At 32.7% G+C, this 20,351-nt stretch overlaps 1 protein-coding gene across 1 annotated transcript; it reads left to right on the top strand.

The window, feature by feature from the left end:
* The first annotated feature begins 744 nt into the window (after positions 1–744).
* LOC142344334 (uncharacterized) lies at positions 745–3,675 on the top strand. Its single transcript, XM_075395921.1, has 2 exons — positions 745–2,715; positions 3,568–3,675. Exons 1-2 carry the CDS (start codon positions 745–747, stop codon positions 3,673–3,675), a joined length of 2,079 nt encoding a protein of 692 aa, XP_075252036.1.
* The last annotated feature ends 16,676 nt before the right edge of the window (positions 3,676–20,351 follow it).

The raw sequence follows: 20,351 nt of genomic DNA, 5'->3' as shown, positions 1-20,351 counted from the left end.
TCCTGACCTACTTAATAGCCTACTAGGAGTCCTTATGCGCTTTCGTGAAAATCAAATTGCAGTCCTCGCCGACATCGAAGGCATGTTCATGCAAATTGCTATCAACCAAACTGACCAGTCAGCCCTTCGTTTCCTGTGGATAAACGACGATGAAATCCAACAGTATCAGTTTACAAGACTAATTGTTGGCGCTACCTGCTCCCCATCCGGCGCAATTTATGTTTTGAATCATTGCGTTGATAAAAACGGAGATAAATATCCCGAAGCAGTCAGAGCCGTCAAAAGTCGCTTTTATATGGATGATTACATCCAGTCCCATGAAACGGTAACGAATGCCACTAAAACAGTTCAGCAAACGATTCAGAGTCTCCAGGAAGGTGGCTTCCGACTCACAAAATTTGTTTCTAATGAACCCGATGTTCTGAAAAACATACCAACACATGACATTGAAGAAAAAAGTGAAATTGTCAGAGTCCTTGAGCAGAAGTGGAATCTGAAAAGTGACACCCTCATTATGAAACCTCATTACCAACAGATTTTTCAACGGACGCAATTGAGTATACTCAGAGGAAAATCTTTAGCCTTGTATGCTCGATATTTGACCCCCTCGGCATACTGTCACCTCTGACAATCCGTTTCAAAATACTTCTCCAAGAAATTTGGAAACTTGGGAAAAAGTGGGATGAACCACTACACATACAAATACGCAGAAGACTTCAGAAAATACTAGATTCATACTTCGAAATGCCTGAAGTACATCTTACCAGAACACTAACAAGTCTTCGTTACTCTGAGAGTAGTGCTGAATTACACATATTTGTTGATGCCTCAACAGCTGCAATGGCAGCCGTAGCGTACCTGCGAATAACACACAACCATTCAGAGATAACAGAAACTTGTTTCCTGATTGGAAAATGTAAAGTTGCTCCATTAAAGCAAACAAGCGTACCCAAACTTGAACTCGAAGCTGCAGTAATTGGAGTTAGGCTACATTCTACAATCGTGAAAGAATCCTCTTTCGCAATTAACAAAACTCAATTCTGGACTGATAGTCAGGTAGTCCTTGATTGGATTGCATCTTCCAAAAAACAACCTGTATATATTGCGAACCGACTCAGAGAAATTGCAGCATCAACCAAAACAAAACAATGGAGACATATTTCCACATTGAACAATCCAGCCGACCATGGCACTCGTGGCCTAGATCCACGTGAAATATCTCTCAAATGGTTGCAACCTCCAGAGTTTCTGTCATCATCAGAGCAAATCAGTAACCAGGCTGTACCTTCGAAACCAGCTGTCGTAGCAACCACAGCACATACAGCTTCAAATGTTCCAGAGCCAATCATAGACCCAGCACGTTTTTCGTCTTGGACGAAAATGCTACTCACCTTAGCCACTGTCTTTAACTTACTGTTCAGAGCAAAGAAACTTCGTGACAGCAAACAACAGTACACAACCGATGACATTGATCTATCTCGGAAGCACTTGATCAGAAATTCTCAAGAGAACTCATTTCACACGGCAGTTTCATCATTAAAAAGGGGCCTCAAGCCCCACAGTAAATGCAAACTACGGTCTTTGAACCCAATCCTCGATCAAAACGGTATACTCCGTTCATGTGGAAGACTTCAATTTGCTCCTGATTCTTTTGAAATAGAAAAGTGTCCAATTATTCTGCATGCGAAAGACACAATCACACGTTTGTACCTAGAACACGCTCATCGCATATGCATTCATCAGGGAACAGAACCCGTCAAAGCGTTTGTTCAGCAACGATACCACGTATTTGGCTTGCGAAAGTGTCTACTTAGCATAAAGTTTCGCTGTTTTTTATGCAGAAGATTTAATGCAGAGAACATACAACCGATCATGGCTCCTCTTCCCGCTTTCCGCTTCCCATCAGCCGCAACACAATTCCCGTTTTCCAATAGTGGTGTCGACTTTTTTGGACCATTTTATATAGAGGACATAAAAGGAAATCTTGAAAAACATTATGGTTTGATTTTCACGTGCTTGATCACGAGAGCAGTCCACCTTGAAAGCTGCCCAGATCTCAACACCGGTACTTTCCTAAATGCATTTCGACGTTTCACCAGTAGACGATGTCAACCAGAACTGCTGTACAGTGATAATGGAAAGACATTCATCGGAGCGTCAGAAGAGCTGAAGAAAAGTGTAAAGAGCCTTGACAACGACAAAATTTACAAGGCTCTTGCTGCTACAAACACGACTTGGAAATTCAACCCGCCCTATGGCCCCCACTTTGGCGGTGTTTGGAAGCGCTTGATAAAGACAGCGAAAAAAACGCTGCTGATCATTCTAGGCTCAAAACGACTCTCACTTGACGTATTCCAAACAATACTGGCAGAGAGCGAAGCCATCTTGAATTCAAGACCTCTCACAAATGTCGCTGATCTTCCCGATAACGAGATGCCTCTCACACCTAACCACTTCTTGATTAGTCGTCCATTCAATTCTCTGCCACCAGGAAAATTTGACAGCCAGACTCCAGCCAGCTTCAGGACATGGCGAAATCTGCAACAGATGATGAACCACTTCTGGAAGCGACTTGTCAAAGAATACCTACCGACACTACTCAAGAGATCAAAATGGAATGAGAACAACCAGTCGCCACTTAAAGTTAATGATGTTGTCTGGATCCTGAAAGACATGACTCCTCGTGGAATTTGGCCTCTTGGGCGTGTGTTGGAGGTGTACCCTGGACGAGATGGACAACACCGTGTGGTGAAGGTAAAAACGGCTTACGGTACGTTCGTTCGCCCCGTTTCCGCACTCGCACGCGTTTTGGCTGATTAGCCACGTTTTTATAGTTTTTTTTTCATGTAACGGTTTCTAGGCAACTTGGGTTACCCGCTCTTCGACGACATGTCCAAACGTGTTGCTGGCCCCTTGTTCTGCTTGGAGCTTGTTGTGAAACAATCAAGTCAAGCGCATGAAAACTTGACTCAAGTCCTTGAATAAGTTGAAAACGGTTACCCGCAAATATGTAATCATCAAAAAAACTGTAACAAAAACCTTTACTCAATAAAATCTTTTGACTAGAGAACTTGTTCCCATATATATATAGAAAACCTACTATTTCTCTCCGCAGGGCTGTTGGAGTCTTAGAACAAGTGTTACAAATAAGAAAAAGTTTTGATTTTTTATTTGTTTTGCCTTCTCTGGGACGACTATTCTTGTCAAGAACAGACTGTTATGGCTGCACCAGCGTACCCACCGCGCCATTTTTTATCAGCACTTGCAGTTAATTGTCATTCGGAATTATTCGACTGGTAAATTCTCTCTCAAATATCACGGGCGCTGCCTACTCCTGCATAGAATAATCAAAGCTCTAATAGGCATATTTCTTAAAGTATTCAATAGCCTTGCATTATGATCATTAACGCAAGATCATTATGAATATAGAATCATTAATTGCAGAGGGACCCACATTTTTGCGAAAAAGTAATCGTACAGTCATTGATTATAGAGGTTGGATAAGAAAAAGGGAATGTTAATCGAGCCTCGTTAGATTATAGCAAGTTATGCTTGTTAATGTTTAAGACAAGGGGGCCGAAGGAAGGCGTGCGATGTTGGGGTACGAACCATGCAACGAATGAACAAACCTTAGACGGAGAGTGGAACCCGTGCGGCATGACAAAACAGAAATGAACAAAAATATGCATGTCAGTAAACAAAAAGATCAACAACCAGGATCACCTGAAGTTTCGGAACAGCCGAACGTGTAACGAATTAGAAGAAAAGCAGGCAATAACGAATGTGGAACAAAACAAAATGTCTATTCTTCAAAACAGCAGACTCTATTACGCCCTTATCATAAAGAAGCTTCTTGTTGAACCAAAAAACAAAGCAATCGCTCAGAACTCGGCAAAATTTCGGCTCAAACGGCGAGTGTTTTATTTTATTTATAGGCGTTGCGTTTTGTGGTTTCCGAGGGTGAGATTTTTCGGTGCGTCGTTTATTATCGATTTTAAACGTGAGAAGATTCGTTTATTGCCCTACAATTTTGCAAAAAGAAACCATAAGAAATGAACGGTGTTTTCCCTCCTAGGACAATAAACAATCGCTCTCAAGAAGTTTAGAAACGTTACAGGACAGTAAAGAATCCGATCGAGAAAAAAACCACCAAAGAATAATTTTATAGGATTTCAGCCAGTTGATAGTAGTGTCAAGCGTAACTGATCCAAATCCAGGCAATATAAAACTTACGAATTTGCTTTTTCCTTAGAAATCAACAAATTATATTAATCACTACCAACCCTGTCTTGAAATCATATAGAAATCTCAATCAAAAAATTAAATCAAAAATATAAATAACCATTTTAAAACTCATGCATTTGTCTTTTCCTCAGAAATCATCAAATTGGATTTGCTACTACCCGACCGCTCTTAAAATCATGCAGCAATCTCTATCAAGAATATTAACAAATAAAAAACATAAGTCATCAGTATATCAGTGTCAAACTTTTGCCTATTCAAAACCTTGAACAAGAAAATCCATGGAACTGTCACAGTTTAAAAACTGCCGGAAACTTGTTTTTACAATTCCTGTTACTCAACTACGCTAAGTCACATCTCTATTTTTTTGCAAAATAATTGCTACTTTTGACCAGTTTTTTCAAAACACATTTCTTCGAGACCTTTGTTTTTAGCTACAAAAGCATCGAGCACAATTTTCTTGTCGTCGCGCCATACTATCATTCGTCTATTATGTTGCTGATAATCAGAAAAGTCTCTGGAAACGTGTACCCCTCACTTGTTTTTCATGCACCAAAACTCAAGGGAAATACTACCGTGACAAAAACGAAAGAGTCGAAGAATCTATTTTAAAGAAAATGAGTCTTGCTTCGGTACAGAATATCTGAACTTTTTCTAGTGTCTTGCTTGTTTTATTCTTGTGTTTTTTATTCTTGTGTTATGTGCAAATGACTTCATACTCACAAAGAGAGAACAACAAAAATTTAGTTTTAACATACTGCAAAATTCACAACCCCCTTTATCAAGCAAATATATGCGTTTCATGGTCGGACTAGATCGAGAACGCGTTTCGTACACTCTTAATTATATAATAAATTATATAAAAGTTTTTTGAATTTGATTAGCTGTGATTGACTATTTCGAAAATAAAGTGTTTGTGCTCTATCGCATTGACTAAATGGGCCCAAAAACATACTTAGCAAGTCCTCAAATTCAATGTTTTCCATATAAGTTTGCAACGTCCAGAGTGTTCTTCTCAGTTTGAAGAATTCTAATTTAACTTTAAATGAACCCTAATTTAAATGAACCCTAATTTAATACTTCTAATTTAAATAAATGAACCCAAGTTAAAGCCGATTTTTGAGTTCAAAATTTTACCAACCAATTTTAAGATTTCTGAATCTAACTTTTTTGGCAGATAGATATTGGTTGATAGACACATTTAGGGAACACACGATTGATTGTAACTGAACGGTATTAAAAAATTTGTAGCACAACCTGTTATCAAGAGACGAGAAATGCATATAAAAGGTACATCAAATTTTCACAAAAACTCAACAAATCTTAAAATAAATTGGCTGAAACCTCACTTCTTTTCTATAACCAGTGACTATTGAGGATGTTATTTATAACGCCTCTAATAAATTTCTTGCCTTGTTTTATAAGAGGAAATGTAATTTAGATAGACTCATTAGGAGGAGCTCGCGAAGCTTTTATACTAGTTAGGTTTTAACCAAGTGGTTTTCCACGAAAACAATAAACAAATTCTCTCAAGAAGTTTTGAAAATTTACAAGAGAATAAAAAAACTCTGGTTGACAAAACCTCCCGAAAAAATTTCTTTTAGAGAAAATCAGCCAGATGAAAGTGGAGTCAAACGTAATCGACCCAAATCCAAACAGAATAAAAAATTTGCATTTTTTTTCTCAGAAACAAGCAAATTGGATTCATTACTACCCACCCGATCTTAAAACCATGCAGCAATCTATCAAAAAATAAATCATCAGTTTATCAGTATTCTGACCAAACATCGCCTTTTCAAAACCCTGAGAAACAAAATCACAGAAACGGTCCCATTGTAGAAACTGGCAAATTTTTGTTTTGAGAAACCCTGCTAATCGATTACGCTATGTTACATCTCTATTTTATTGCAACTTATTGGTACTTTGACCATTCTTAGGTGAATCCATTTCTTCGAGACCGTTTCTACTATTTTCCAGTCTTAAGCTAAAGTTGCAGAGGCTTAATTTTTTTGACCTGGCGCCATACAATCAGCAGTACTTCTATTACTTTGCTGGTAATCAGAAACTTCTCGCACCACTCACTTTTCTTTCATGCACCAAAACTCAAAAAAAATCAACGTAGCGAAAACAAAGGAGTTGAAGAAAATAGTTCATGCAAAACAAGTCTACCTTCAGTACAAGATATCTAAACTTTTTATTGTCTTGCTTGATTTATATTCTCGTGTTATGTGCAAATGACTTAACCACTAGGAAAGAACTGCAAAATAAATATTTCCACAATACCACAAAAATCACAGCCTCCTTTATCACATATTTTTATGCTTTCATGGTCGGAACAGACCAAGAACGCTCTAAGTAGACTCTTCAGAATATTATAACTTCCAGAAAACTTTTTTTGCTTTTGAGCAGCTTGAATTGACTATCTCGGGAATAGGAAGTTTTTGTTCAATTTCATTGAATAATTGGGCATGAAAACATATTTTGCGAGTCCTGAAATTCAGTTTCTTGCATATATGTTAGCAACTTCTAGTGCATTTTGCATTTTAAAAAACTCTAATTTAAATTAAAATTTTATTCTTAAAACAGTAAAAGAAATTACTTACAGTAAAAATTTTGGGTTCAAACTTGCTCCGGCGAAATCAAATTATCGCATTAAGAGCACAAAATTTCCCTTGTAGGTTTTCCTGAATCTACAGCTCTGAAACCATATCCCCATCTTTCAACTGTTTAATTGGAAAACATGTTCATAATTGAAACAACAGGCACGAACAACTCCTCTGATTTTTACCTCTATTCCATGAATAAAAATGTTTTCAACGGCAAAACGTAAATTGAACCGTATCAAATTCCAATCAGTATTGAAATTTCTAAAATTTCTCACAGCTGTTATGTGTACAACAATAAAAACCTGCAAAAAATTGCCCCGTAAGTACTTGAATAATAAAAAGTGACAATCATAATTGGACAAACAGAACGGTGAAATCGAGCACACGGACCACGCTCAAGATAGTGTCTCGATTTTCCAAAAACTGTAAGTTATTTTAAGCTTTGAAAAAAACCATTTTTTGGAAGATTGGTTTCCAGACACACTTAATTAACACACACGTTTGATTGCAACCGAATGGTATTAAAGAATTTATAGGGCAACCTGTTTAAAGAGATAATAATTGCATATTTAAGGTACACCAAAATTTTCAAAAAAAACTCAACAATTCTCAAATTGGATTGGCTGAGACGTCACTTTTTTTCTGTAAGCCGCGACTAATGAGGATGTTATTTATAACGCCTATAATAAAATTACTGTCTTGTTTTGGAAGAGACAAATTAATTCAGATAGACTGAACACAAGGTGCTCGTGAAGCCTTAATACTAGTTAAATTTTAAAACGGTGTTTTTTACGAAGACACTAAACAAATTCTCTCAAGATTTTTTGAAAATTTGCAAGAGATTTTAAAAATCCGGTCGACAAAAACTCACGAAAAAAATTTTTCTTAGAACGTCAACCAGGTGATAGTGGAGTCAAGCGTTATCAATCCAAATCCAGGCAGAATAAAAACTCCGCATTTGTTTTTTTCCTCAGAATACAGCAACTTAGATTTATGTATACCCCCGGTCTTAAAACAATGCAGCAATCTATTAAAAAACGAAATCATCAGTTTATCAGTATTCAGACCTAACTTTTTCAAAAACTTCGGCAACAAAAACACAGAAACCGTCCAATTTAAAAAAAATGGCAAAACCTCGTTTTCAGAGCTCTTGCTAATCCATTACGCTAGGTCAAATCTCTATTTTAATGCAATTTATTGGTACGTTGACCAGTCTTTGCTGAATCGGTTTCTTCGAGACCATTTTTACTATTGTCTAAATACAAGCTAGAATTGCATTGGCCTAAGTTGTTGACGTGGCGCCATACAATCAGCAGTACTTCTATTACTCTGCTTGTATTCAGAAAGTTCTCTGTAAAGGCGTACCATTTACTTGTTTTTCATGCAACAAAAATCAAAGGAAAAACCACCGTGACAAAAACAAAGGAGTCAAACAAAATAGTTCACGCAAATTAAGTCTTGCTTCAGGACAAGATATCTAAATTTTTCGTGTCTTGCTTGTTTTATATTCTTGTGTTATGTGCAAAGAACAGCAAATTAATTTTTTACAATACCGCTTAATTTACAGTATCCTTTATCAAAAATTTTAGTGCTTTCTTTCATGGTTGGAAAAGCGAGAATGCGCATAGTACACTCTTCAGAATATTAAAATCTGTTGAAATTCCTTTTAAATTTAAGCAGCTCGAATTCACTATCTCAAGAATAGAGTATTTGTGTTCAAACGCATTGACTAACTGGGCCTCAGAGCGTACTCTGCGACTCCTCAAATTTAGTTTCTTTTATATATGTAGTCTAGTGTTTATTGTGGTCATTTTGAAGAACTCTATTTTAACTTTAAATGTAAAATGTGAAAAGTTAAATTTAAAACAGTAGAAATTTATTCACAGCCAATTATTGAGTTCAAAATTCCTCCGGCCAAATCTAATTATCGCACTAAAAGCACAAAACAGCCCTTGTAAATATTTCTGAGTCCACAGCTCTGAAACCACATCACCTGTTAACTGTTCAAAATTGAAGATAAGAGGCCGAAACAACGTCTCATTTATTTACCATTAATACCATTAATACCAGTAAAAAAAAGTTTCCAAGGGCAAAACGTAAGTTGAACCACATCAAATTATATAAACAGTTTTAAATTTTCTGACAATGATTGCATGAACAGCAATGAAGGCATGCAAAAAAACTTAACCCCGTAACTGCTCGACTAATCAAAAGGGAAAATGGCAATCTTGATTGGACAAATTGAGCAATGACTTCGAGGAAACGAACATGATAGTGTCTCGATAGTAGTGGGTAAAAGGTGCCCTTCAAGCGCATTTCAATATTTTTAGCTATTTTTACATAGTAAAAACACCTCAAAAAATTTTCATGCACTTGTTCGAGCACCTTCCACCCACTACTCTATATATCTACTACTTGTTTATACCCCCATTTTTTTCACTACTATATATTAGCTCTATATTCAATCAAAAAATCAAAAAAAAACCAAAACTACATCACAGATAAATTAAAAGAAGAAGAATTAGCTTCTTGAATATTATACTTATGAACATGCTCTCTGAATTGATTTTTAGTATGACCAATTCTATATCTATGAAGATAAATGCATAGTCTACATTTCCTATTTCTAAATCTATATAATGATATATGTTTATAAACATTACACATACTACATGTTAGATATTGACCAGGATCAGAATAATGATATCCCAAATGTTCTATATAATCTTTCACCTTAACCATATGTTTACATACATAACAAGAATATTCTAATTCTTTACAATTATTACAACATTCTTTCCAAGACTTATCTTTACACTTATCACACTTCATTTTCATCTTCAAAAAAATTTTTTTCCAAAAATTTTCCCTAAATAAATACATCATGTCACAATCAACTAATACTAGTGTCATAAACTTCTGCGACGTCTGTAATTTATCCTTTGAATCGAAGAAGGGTTTATACAGGCATCAATCATACGATCTCAAACACAAGGAACTATTGGAGAAAATGTTTGAGTCTGAAGAAGAAATCTTGGAGAAGTTGTATAATTCGGATGAAGAGGATTATATTATTAAAACTAGGGCTAAAGCTGAAACTAAGACTAAAACTGATATTATTAAAACTAAGGATATTATTGAAACTGAAACTGAAACTAAAACTGAACCATGCTGGGTTTGTGGCGATAAGTTTAAAAATCAGATTGCTCCACAAACTCACATGAATAAACACATGAGAGAAAGTGTTATCTCAACTGATCCACGAAATGGTTACACCAATCCAAGCTTCGCAGATAATTATACTATTAAATCAAGCTTTAATCAAAGACAGCTATATATTACTAAGCCGGGTAGTTATATTAATGATATTAATGAGCCCATAGATTACATATTAGATGGGTTTAAACCATTTAAATCTTATAAATATAAAGTTACGGCCAATTGCTTATATAAGAAGAGAGGAGAAGAAGAGACTAAGACAACTCATATAAACTTTAGAACTGATTAATATATGACTAAAGATCATCGACTGGATCTAAACCAATGGCTAGATAATACTTGTGAAACATATGAAGGTTATGGCTATGATTATGAGTTTCTTGGAATAACTGACATTCAGCTAAATATAGAGAGAACTAAACTATCATGAGGATCATATATCGAAATACCACCAAATCTAAGCACTAGAACAAAAGCTATTTTAAATATTAAAAGTAATAAATTTAATTGCTTAAGATTATGCATCACAGCCGCATTATATACTGTGATACAAGATGCAACTAGAGACAACAAGTATATTAAAAATCTAGTCGATGAATGGGAGTATAAGGAAACTGCATTTGATTATATAACAAAAATTCAAAATAAATATAATATCAAAATTTGGTTTTACAGACCTACTCAAGATAGTAACATAGCAAAAGTAGAACGCCTAGAGAAATGTTCTAACTTTTTTGTAAAAGATAAACAAAATGTTAGTATTCTAGTCTGGAATGAACGTTGTGCTCTAAATAAAATGTAGAAGTATTACTAGAAATACCTAATACCAAACATGCAAAAATCTGGTTTTGTGATAATTGTACCTATTGGTTTAGCTCTCAATATAAATATGAAACTCATGAATGCTGTGTCCAAATCAAACCAAAGATTGTTTGCCCTAAGTTAAAACAAATTAAATTTAAGAATCAACATAAAGAACAAGAATTGAATAATGTTATATTTAGTGATATTGAATGTTACATGAAAGGAACAGATGAAAATATTGGTAGAAATACATATAAGATATCTGAACATGCACCTATTGCTATTGGTTATTGTTGGCATAGCAGACACCAATGGCAGAGCATGACCGAAGGTCAATCAGGTAACCTGCTTCGCAGATCATACTTTGGTCCAGACTGCATCAAAGATTATGTTAGAGATTTATTAGAAATAGAAACAAAACAGAGCATAAGATAAACAAAGCAATGCTATTCACAGAAGAAGATAAATTGTATCAGGATGCTAATGATATATGTCACATTTGTAATAAAATCTGTGTTGATAAGGTTAGAGATCACTGTAACCAAACAGGTAAATAGAGAGGCCCAGCATGTAATATTTGTAACTTAAACTATAAACATCAAAACTTCATTCCATTAAAATTTCATAATGGATAAGGCTATGACTTCAATCTATTATTTAATGAGATATTTAAACAGAATAATAGCAGGAGAAGAATTGATATCTTGTCTAGTACTAATGGCAAAGCTAGAATGTTTAGAGTGGGTGTATTAAAGTTTATAGATAGTTACAGTTTCTTGAAAATGTCTCTTGATAAAATGGCAAAAGTTTATAATGTTAAAAACAAAACATTATGTCCTTATGAATACTTTAAAGATGAGAATAGCTATAATAATAAACTAGGCAATCTATCAATTCAAGACTTGAGATCATCACTAACAACTAAGTTACCAACCCAAGATGAAGTAGATTATTTTAATATTTCTAATAGTAATAAAACAGGTAAAGAACAAACATTGGAATATATGGAAAACGATATATTCATATTAGGACACTGCTTCAATCTTTTTGTTAAATTAAACATTAATACATATAAACTCAATCCTCTACATTATATTAGTCTACCAGGCTACAGCTTCGATTGTTTCCTAAAACTAAGCAACGTTGAATTAGACACAATACAAGATGAGCAAATACTAAAAGACTTCATTAGTGCAATGAGAGGCGGCATATGCGGTGTTATGGGTGATAGGCATATTAGAAGTCAGAATCAGAGTCAGAGTCAAAGATCCATCAGAGAACCTGCTTCGCAGATGGCAGAGCATGGCGAAGCATGGACGAAGTCCCATGACCGGAGGTCTATATGGTACATCGATGCTAATAAATTATACGGTTATGAACTAATGCAAAATCTACCATATAAAGTTTTTGAGTACTCCAACGCACTTCTAGACAAAGTATTAAATACTTCAGATGACAGTGATTACGGCTATAGACTTATCTGTGATTTAGAATAAACTAATGAATGTAAAGAGAGAACTGGCAACTTCCAATAACTACCCATGGAAAAGAAGTAGAGAATAATGAACTGGGATACAAACAAGGACCCCCAACTTAATCGAGCATCAAGAAGCTAATATTAGATCAGAATAATAAATATGAATACCCAATACACTATCGGATGTTAAAGTCTGTTGTTAAGATGGGTATAAAGTTTACTAAAGACCATAGGATAATTAAATTTAAACAAGATTATATAATTAGAGACTATATTGAACTTAATACTAAAATGAGAGCAGAAGCTAAAACTGAGCCTGAGAAAGATATATTTAAGTTAATGAATAACTCATAGTTTGGTAAAAGTTGTGAGAATCCATTAAAGTATCTAGAAGCCAAGATCCTAACTAATGATTATGAAACACTTAAAGCTGTTAGTAAACCAACATGTAAAGATGTAATTAGATATGAAAACTATGCTCTAATAGAATTCTATAAAAAAGAAATACAATATAATAAACCCATATATCTAGGCTCTACTGTATTGGAGTTAACTAAACTCCATATGTATAAATTTTATTATGATGTACTGAAACCATCTATAGAAGACATCAACCTTCACTATATGTACACGGATAGTTTTATTTTAAGTTATAGTAGAGGTAATGTTGACAACGAGCACATGGACTCGTCTAATCTAGATCCGCGAAGCGGGTTCCACGATATTCCTATAAAAACGAATAATAAAGTCCCTGGCAAGTTTAAACACGAGCTAGGGAGTAAAATAATAGAAGAATTTATTGTATTAAAACCCAAAACATATAGTATAAAGAACTATGGCGCAAAAGAGAAAGGAATAAAGAAAGAAAGAATGGAAAGCACGATGAATATTATAATGCTCTAATGGATAATAAGGAAATGACAGTAGAGGAAAGTAGGATTCAGAAAGTAGGAAGTTGTATGACCACAATTAAGATAAGTAAAAGAAATTTAAATAATTTTGATGATAAACGATTTTATGTAAATAATATAAAAAGTTATCCCCTAGATGAGAACATGTATTTATTCAAAAGAGATTTATTAAATAAAATCAGCCAACAGACTTCGTCTGAGCCAAACCGACGGACTATGGTAAACCCAGCACTGATAAACAATATTAAAGAATTAGCACTTAAGGAAGTTTATTGAAGCCGCTATTAGATTATATAATTAACTGTGATAATTATTTTATCAAATGACTAGGCTAGATAAACTCATAGAATTAAATAAACTACAAAAACTAAACTGAAGAAATAGATTAGAAGATAAATTAAAACAACAATATTATGGTGAAATAGAAGAGTTATTTGATCTTCTAACTAAAACTTTAAACACTAATAGTGAAATACTACAAGCCCACCAAACACAAACAATGGAAGCAATCGGTGAAACCGCTTCTCGGATTGGTGAAACTGCTGCGCATATCGGTGAAACTGGTTTACGGATAGAAAACAACACAAATGCATTGAAAACTTTAGAGTTTTCTCCCGTTCAACAAAGCGGGTTCTCTGTTAGAGAGCCTATCACATTACCAGGTCGAGAGGGCAAGCTGTATAAACTAAGTAACGAGATGCTTGATAATCTAGCAGAAATGAGAAAACAAACGAATATTCAATTACGATTAGTCCAATTCGATGCAAATGAAAATGAGTTTACAATTAATAATGTGCCCACTCATATAACACCGAATTGTATAAAACCAAGAAATAACAACTAAGATTTCAGTAAAGGTTTCCTTATGTTTATCACTAATAAATATGTGACAGAAAGAGACATAAAAGGTGATGAAAACAAAATAAAACAATTTCTAAGGGATATTGGTTATAAACAAAGAAGGGATACTAAAAGTAATAGATCGAATGTTATAAGAAGATTATCAATTAGTATCGCATCACCGAGAAGAGATTCCTTTAGTAGTGAATCCACTGTTTATGATACTAATGAAGAAGAAGAAGAAGAAGAAGAAGAAGAAGAAGAAGAAGAAGAAGAAGAAGTTACAGCTAGTGGTCTTACTAAGACTGACCCAAGTAACTTAATAGAAAGACTAGAATTATTAATACCAGAAACAAAAGCTGTTCATGATGGATTATATGATGAAATGCTAGATATATCTAAGCAACTATTATCTATGAATAATATTAATCAAGAGCAACTAGATAATTTTGTTTTTAAATATGGTAAGTAAAAAATGATGGAAAAACAAAAAGAACATTTTTTAGCTAAAGAAATGTTCAGTCCTCAAATAACAAAGTTTAGAAGAGAAAGATTAATACCAATATATAAATATGAAACATGGTCAGCTGATTTAATTGATAAGTCATCTCTAAGTAAATACAATAATAATTATATGTTTATATTAACAGTTATAGATATATTCACAAAATATGCATGGGCTATTCCACTAAAGTATAAATCTGGTCTATCTATAACTAAAGGTTTTAAAACAATCCTATCAGAAGGTCCACAAGGTGGCTCTGAACATAGAAAACCAGAAAAGTTATGGGTAGATAGAGGTACTGAACTTCACAATGAAATATTTAAATCTTTACTCAAAGAAAATGAAACAAAACTATATTCTACTTATAGTGATTTAACGGCTGTGTTTATAGAGAGATTCAATAGAACATTATTACACATAATTAATAAACCAATGTTCATCAATGGTGATGGTAATTGGGTAAATATACTAAATAATGCAGTCATAACATATAACAATAACATTCATTCAACAATTAATATGACACCCGTTGATGCTTCTTATAATCCTGATAAAGTTAAATACTATGTTAAATCTACCAAAGCAACACCAAAACCTAAAGTTGATGATTATGTTAGAAATGCAGATAAACGTAATATCTTTTCTAAAGGATACACTTCTAATTGGAATAGAGAGTTGTTTAAAGTTAATGAGATTTTAAAAACACAACCACCAACTTATAGGATAGAAGATATGAATGGAGAGATAATAGAAGGTAAGTATTATGAACAGGAATTATTAAAATCCGAGTTTGACTTTGATTCCGGGTTTTAAAATCATTAAATATAGACCTACACTCCTAAGCCAGCGACGTTGGACAGACCTACGGTCAGCTACTTGTTAGATTCAAATCTCTCTGTAATAAATACAAAGATGAAAAGAAATAGATTCAATCAGGCTGAGCGTCAATCAACATCAACATCAACATCAATGAAACACTTAACACTAAGTAAGGCTCATGGTTATTTCCTAGAAGATAATGATAATATTGACATGAAAGATACTTATAAAATTACAAATGTACATTCTCCGCTAGATGAAAAAGATGTTGTTAATAAAGATTATTGTGATAATAACTTATTATCTTCTAATAATAAAAGAGATACTCTAAGTAAAAAGATAACTGAACTAAGAAAAGGTAAATTTAAAGAAGTTACAATTGGCCGATTAAATGCAAACATTATTGATTTTTCATCATCTACAATCAATCGAGATACAGTATGGATTGATGGTGATACAGTCGAACTAGTTTCTCTTAACTCATCTAATATATCCACATTAGCCAATAAGTTGGCTGAAATTGAAACTAATATTGTTCATTTTTGCAACAAAGTTTCCGCTGATACCATTTCTAAATATAATGAATTAATACTGGAGATTGATAACAATAAGTATAATCAGTCAATTACTAATATTCAATTGGGTGATGCATGTGTTGATAGATGGAGGGGTTTAAGAGAAAACCATATTTTAATGATGAAGATAGTTATAAAATATATAATAATTTTATTATTAGAAAAAAAGTTAGTAGACAACAAAGAACAAGCAAGACTAGAGATGCATTATGATTTTAAACAAGAAGATATAATGAAAGATATTGAGAGTTATTTTACTACTGAAAATGAGGCAACCAACAGCACCGGGTGAGAGATTACTATATCCAGATCTATCATCTGTATCAGAAAGATTGATAAATGAAAAAATCCAAGCTGATAATAAATTTAACAACAATATTAACATTAAAAAAGATATTATAAATTATTATGAAACTGAAACTAATAACTATATTAAGAAGTTAAGTAGATATAAAAAATATATTAACATAGCTGAGATAACAGAAATAGTATTTTAATCAGTAGCAACAACGGCAACAACAACATCAGTTGCAATAACAGGTATAGGTCTGCCTTATTCTAGACCCACAGCTTTTGCTACAGCAACTGTTTGTGCTTCATTATCAAAAACAATAAATACTAAAATAAGAAATAAAATTATAAAGTATTCACAAAAGTGTATTTTAAGTAAACAGTTTAGTGATAAGTTTAATAAACTATAAACTAAATCAATGAATGATAATAAAATAGATAATGATGAAAATAATGAATTAGTCAAGGTATATGAGGATTATAAGAAGAATCGGCGAAGCCGCAACTCCGTTGATAAGAAAAATAAGTTAAGTGTTTTTTTAGATTAAGGCTATTAGTGCTTAGTAATAACAATGTTTTTCGTAATAAAAATATTAGTATTAATATATATATATATATATATACAGATAATATTAGAGCTAGTCTTAGTCTTAGTTACACTCATACCCATAGTTACATTTAAACTCTAATATAATTAATTATCTTTTCTTTGTACCTAAGTATAACCCTCTTCCTTTTTGTACTACCTCTATACCTTCACCAGTAGTTGCAAATTTAATTAAATCAGGTGTGGCTGATAAAGAAGCTCTAGGGTTTCTAGATGCAGCTGCACTTCCTATTTCACTTGTTATTTCTAATGCTCTTACTGGATTATTAGCAACTTTCTTTCCAAAGTTAACCGTGGCTTTACCAACACTTTTGAGGAAATCTTTCAATCCCTCAGCTTCTTTTGTTGGATCAGATACTGTCATTGATTTATTCCTTCTACATTTAGTGCAGGATCCTCTTAACATTTAGTACCTTTTGAAGTAATATCTCCACATATATTAATAGTACCACTATAATGTCTGCCACCAACACAATATGAATTCGTTTTGAACTTATTTAAAAGACTCATTTCTATATATATAAAAAAATGGAAGTTAAAAAGTATAATCCCTTTGTTGTTATTAAATCTAAGCCTAAGCCTAAGGCTAGGCCCAAAGCTAAGATTAAGCTTGAAGCTGGAGGCTTATCTCTAGAGATTAAAAAGAAACTAGATATTATTTATGCTAGGGGTTTTGTTAAGACAAGTAAGAAGTAGTTATAACTGTAATTATCAGAAACTGCTCGGCTTGCCACGGACGAAGTCCGTTCACACATGATTATAGCTAGAGATATATCTAAAAAAATGACTAGGGCCATAGCTATAATTATAATTATGATACTATATCAACCATATCATTTCCATCACTATTCACACTAATAACCTTTCTAGTTAATACTAATGCATGACATATAACATCGGCAACTGCAAAACTAAATTTAAAATTAAGTTGTATTGGTTGAGGGCCTATAAGATCCTATATGATCATATGATTTATATATGGTTTGTAACCCATTATAATCTTTATTAAAGCTAACAATCTCTTTGAAAGCCTCATTATAATTATTAGTACCATAATTTATATTCAATCTATTCTCGGGATAAAACTCAATAACAATCTTACAATAACATTCAGCAACATTCATTATATCAAATGTACTTGCATCATGAGTTTGTTCATTAACAATATTATTTTCAAAACCAACTATTATATATTGTGGCCTTTCCATACCACTTTCCATACCTAGATCAAACAAGAAGTTACTAGCATTGGGTACATTCTTATAATATGTCTTTCTTTCAAAATAACTAAAGTCTACATTATTCCTTTTACTTAAACCCTTTTGCACAATAAATCTATTGTCATTACTAGGATCAATAGTAGGCACACACCATGATATATCTCTAATATCTATATTAGCATCATTACCAAGTGCATCAGCACCAGCATTAACTCTAAATAGGGCTCTATCAGTATTATTTCTTTCTAATATTAGTTTAAAACCTAAACCATATGTAATCATTTCTAAATCGTTTACAAAACAAAATAGATCACTCATCTTAATCATCATATGCATATGACCTCGTTCTGCAGAAATATGGTCACTTTTAAGTTGACTGTCTCTATTACCTTGATTTCTAACAAAGCCACTCTCATATTCATCATCAGTACTAGTTAATAACTTATACATCAATAGATTAGGATGACAATGATCTATATATTCAATTGTCCTACCACCACTAGTTTCAAGCTTAACTGAACTAAATAATGCCATCATACCATAATTAACTAATCTGATATTAGCATTATTAGCAAATACACCACCAGCATCATCTGATACAACAAAAGATTCTCTTCTCTAATGAGTATGATATTAATGTTAGTATTAACCGTATTCATTGTTGCTAGATTATTTGGTTTATACTTTATAATCTTAACTTTGTGTATATCATTATTATAACCGTAAATTGTATCCAAATTAAAATCCATTTTTATAAGATAAAAATTGACAGACAATTTAATTCTATATGAACTACAAAAGATACATGAAACGCTAACTAAAACTAAAGAAGAGCATACACTTAACTTTAGAATGATAAAGCCAACAGAAAAGTTTCACTTTAGTGAACCTATACTTAACTCGTCAAAATTAGGTTTAATTAGATTATCTGTTTATAATTCTGTATTTAATGTGAATAGAGGGAATAATCAGTTCTTATATATAGTGATAACAAAGCAATTACACCATGTGCATATGAATTAACTGAAATAGCACAATTAATAAAAGAAGAGACTAATGGTAATGTTATAATAGAACCCGATAAGAATACAATGAAATGTTTAATGGAAATAAAACAAGGTGCAATTAAATTTGATGTAGAAAACTCAATTGCATCATTACTAGGATTTAGAAAAGCAGTTTATAAACAAGGTAAATATTCATCTCAAAAGATTGTTGATATTATGGGTTTTAGTACTATTAACATCCATTGTAATGTGATACCTGGTGTTAAAGATAATGGTGATAACACCGACATAATATATACTTTTACTCTAACAGAACCACCAGGCTATCTAATAAATATTATACCAACTGTTTTCTTATATCAAAATGTAAATAAAGATAGAATAGAATTTATTTAATTTCATATTTAAGATGAGCATGGAAGACCTATAGTTTCAATGGCGATGTATTATGTTTTACTTTGCGTCCAACATAGTTCGCTGACCAAAGGTCCATTTAGTGTAACAGCTAGGCAAAGCCTTGTTTTATTATAATCATAACATATTTGAAATAGTATTGTCTCCTTAAAAAATGTTTAGTATTAAATGTGATGAATGTAAAAATAAGTCCTGGGCTCAAAGTTGTAATTGGTGTCAGGGTAAACCATATCAATGTTTTGTAATTAATAGAGTATAACATATAGAGATAAACATGATCATTTACTAGAACATTTTAATAATCCCGATAAATATCTAACATGTAGAAAGTGTAAAGAAATAAACATAACTCTCAGTATAGATTTAAACAAATCTATTGTAGGTTATTTACATTTCTCCATAAATCTACTAAAGAAAGATTTAGAAAACATGTAGAATCCCTTACACTATACTCACAGATTAGTATAGTTATAAATTAAAATTAAACATAAATAACTAAGAAACTCTCCGATCCCAATTAATTCTTAGTTTACCATTAATATTTTTATTTTTAGTTATATCAATGACAATGTAATTATAAGGCTCTTTCCATGCCTTATTACATATATTAGCAAAATCATTATAACTAAGTTCAACGTTATTAAAGAAATCTTGATATATAGATATGAGGAATTTATCTCTTTGTTCAAATAAAATAAATAGATTACAATTCTCTCTAACACTCTGTCTATCTATTGTGAATAGATTTTGATTAAGATAAATCATATTACAATTATTAAGTCTACCCCTACAAAAGTATTCATTAATAGCTGGT

The sequence above is a fragment of the Convolutriloba macropyga genome, chromosome 8, assembly GCF_964194025.1.
Source record: "Convolutriloba macropyga chromosome 8, txConMacr16.3, whole genome shotgun sequence".
Taxonomy (NCBI): Eukaryota; Metazoa; Xenacoelomorpha; order Acoela; family Convolutidae; genus Convolutriloba; species Convolutriloba macropyga.
Note: the sequence above shows the minus strand (reverse complement) of the source record. Positions and strands in the feature narration are given on the sequence as shown.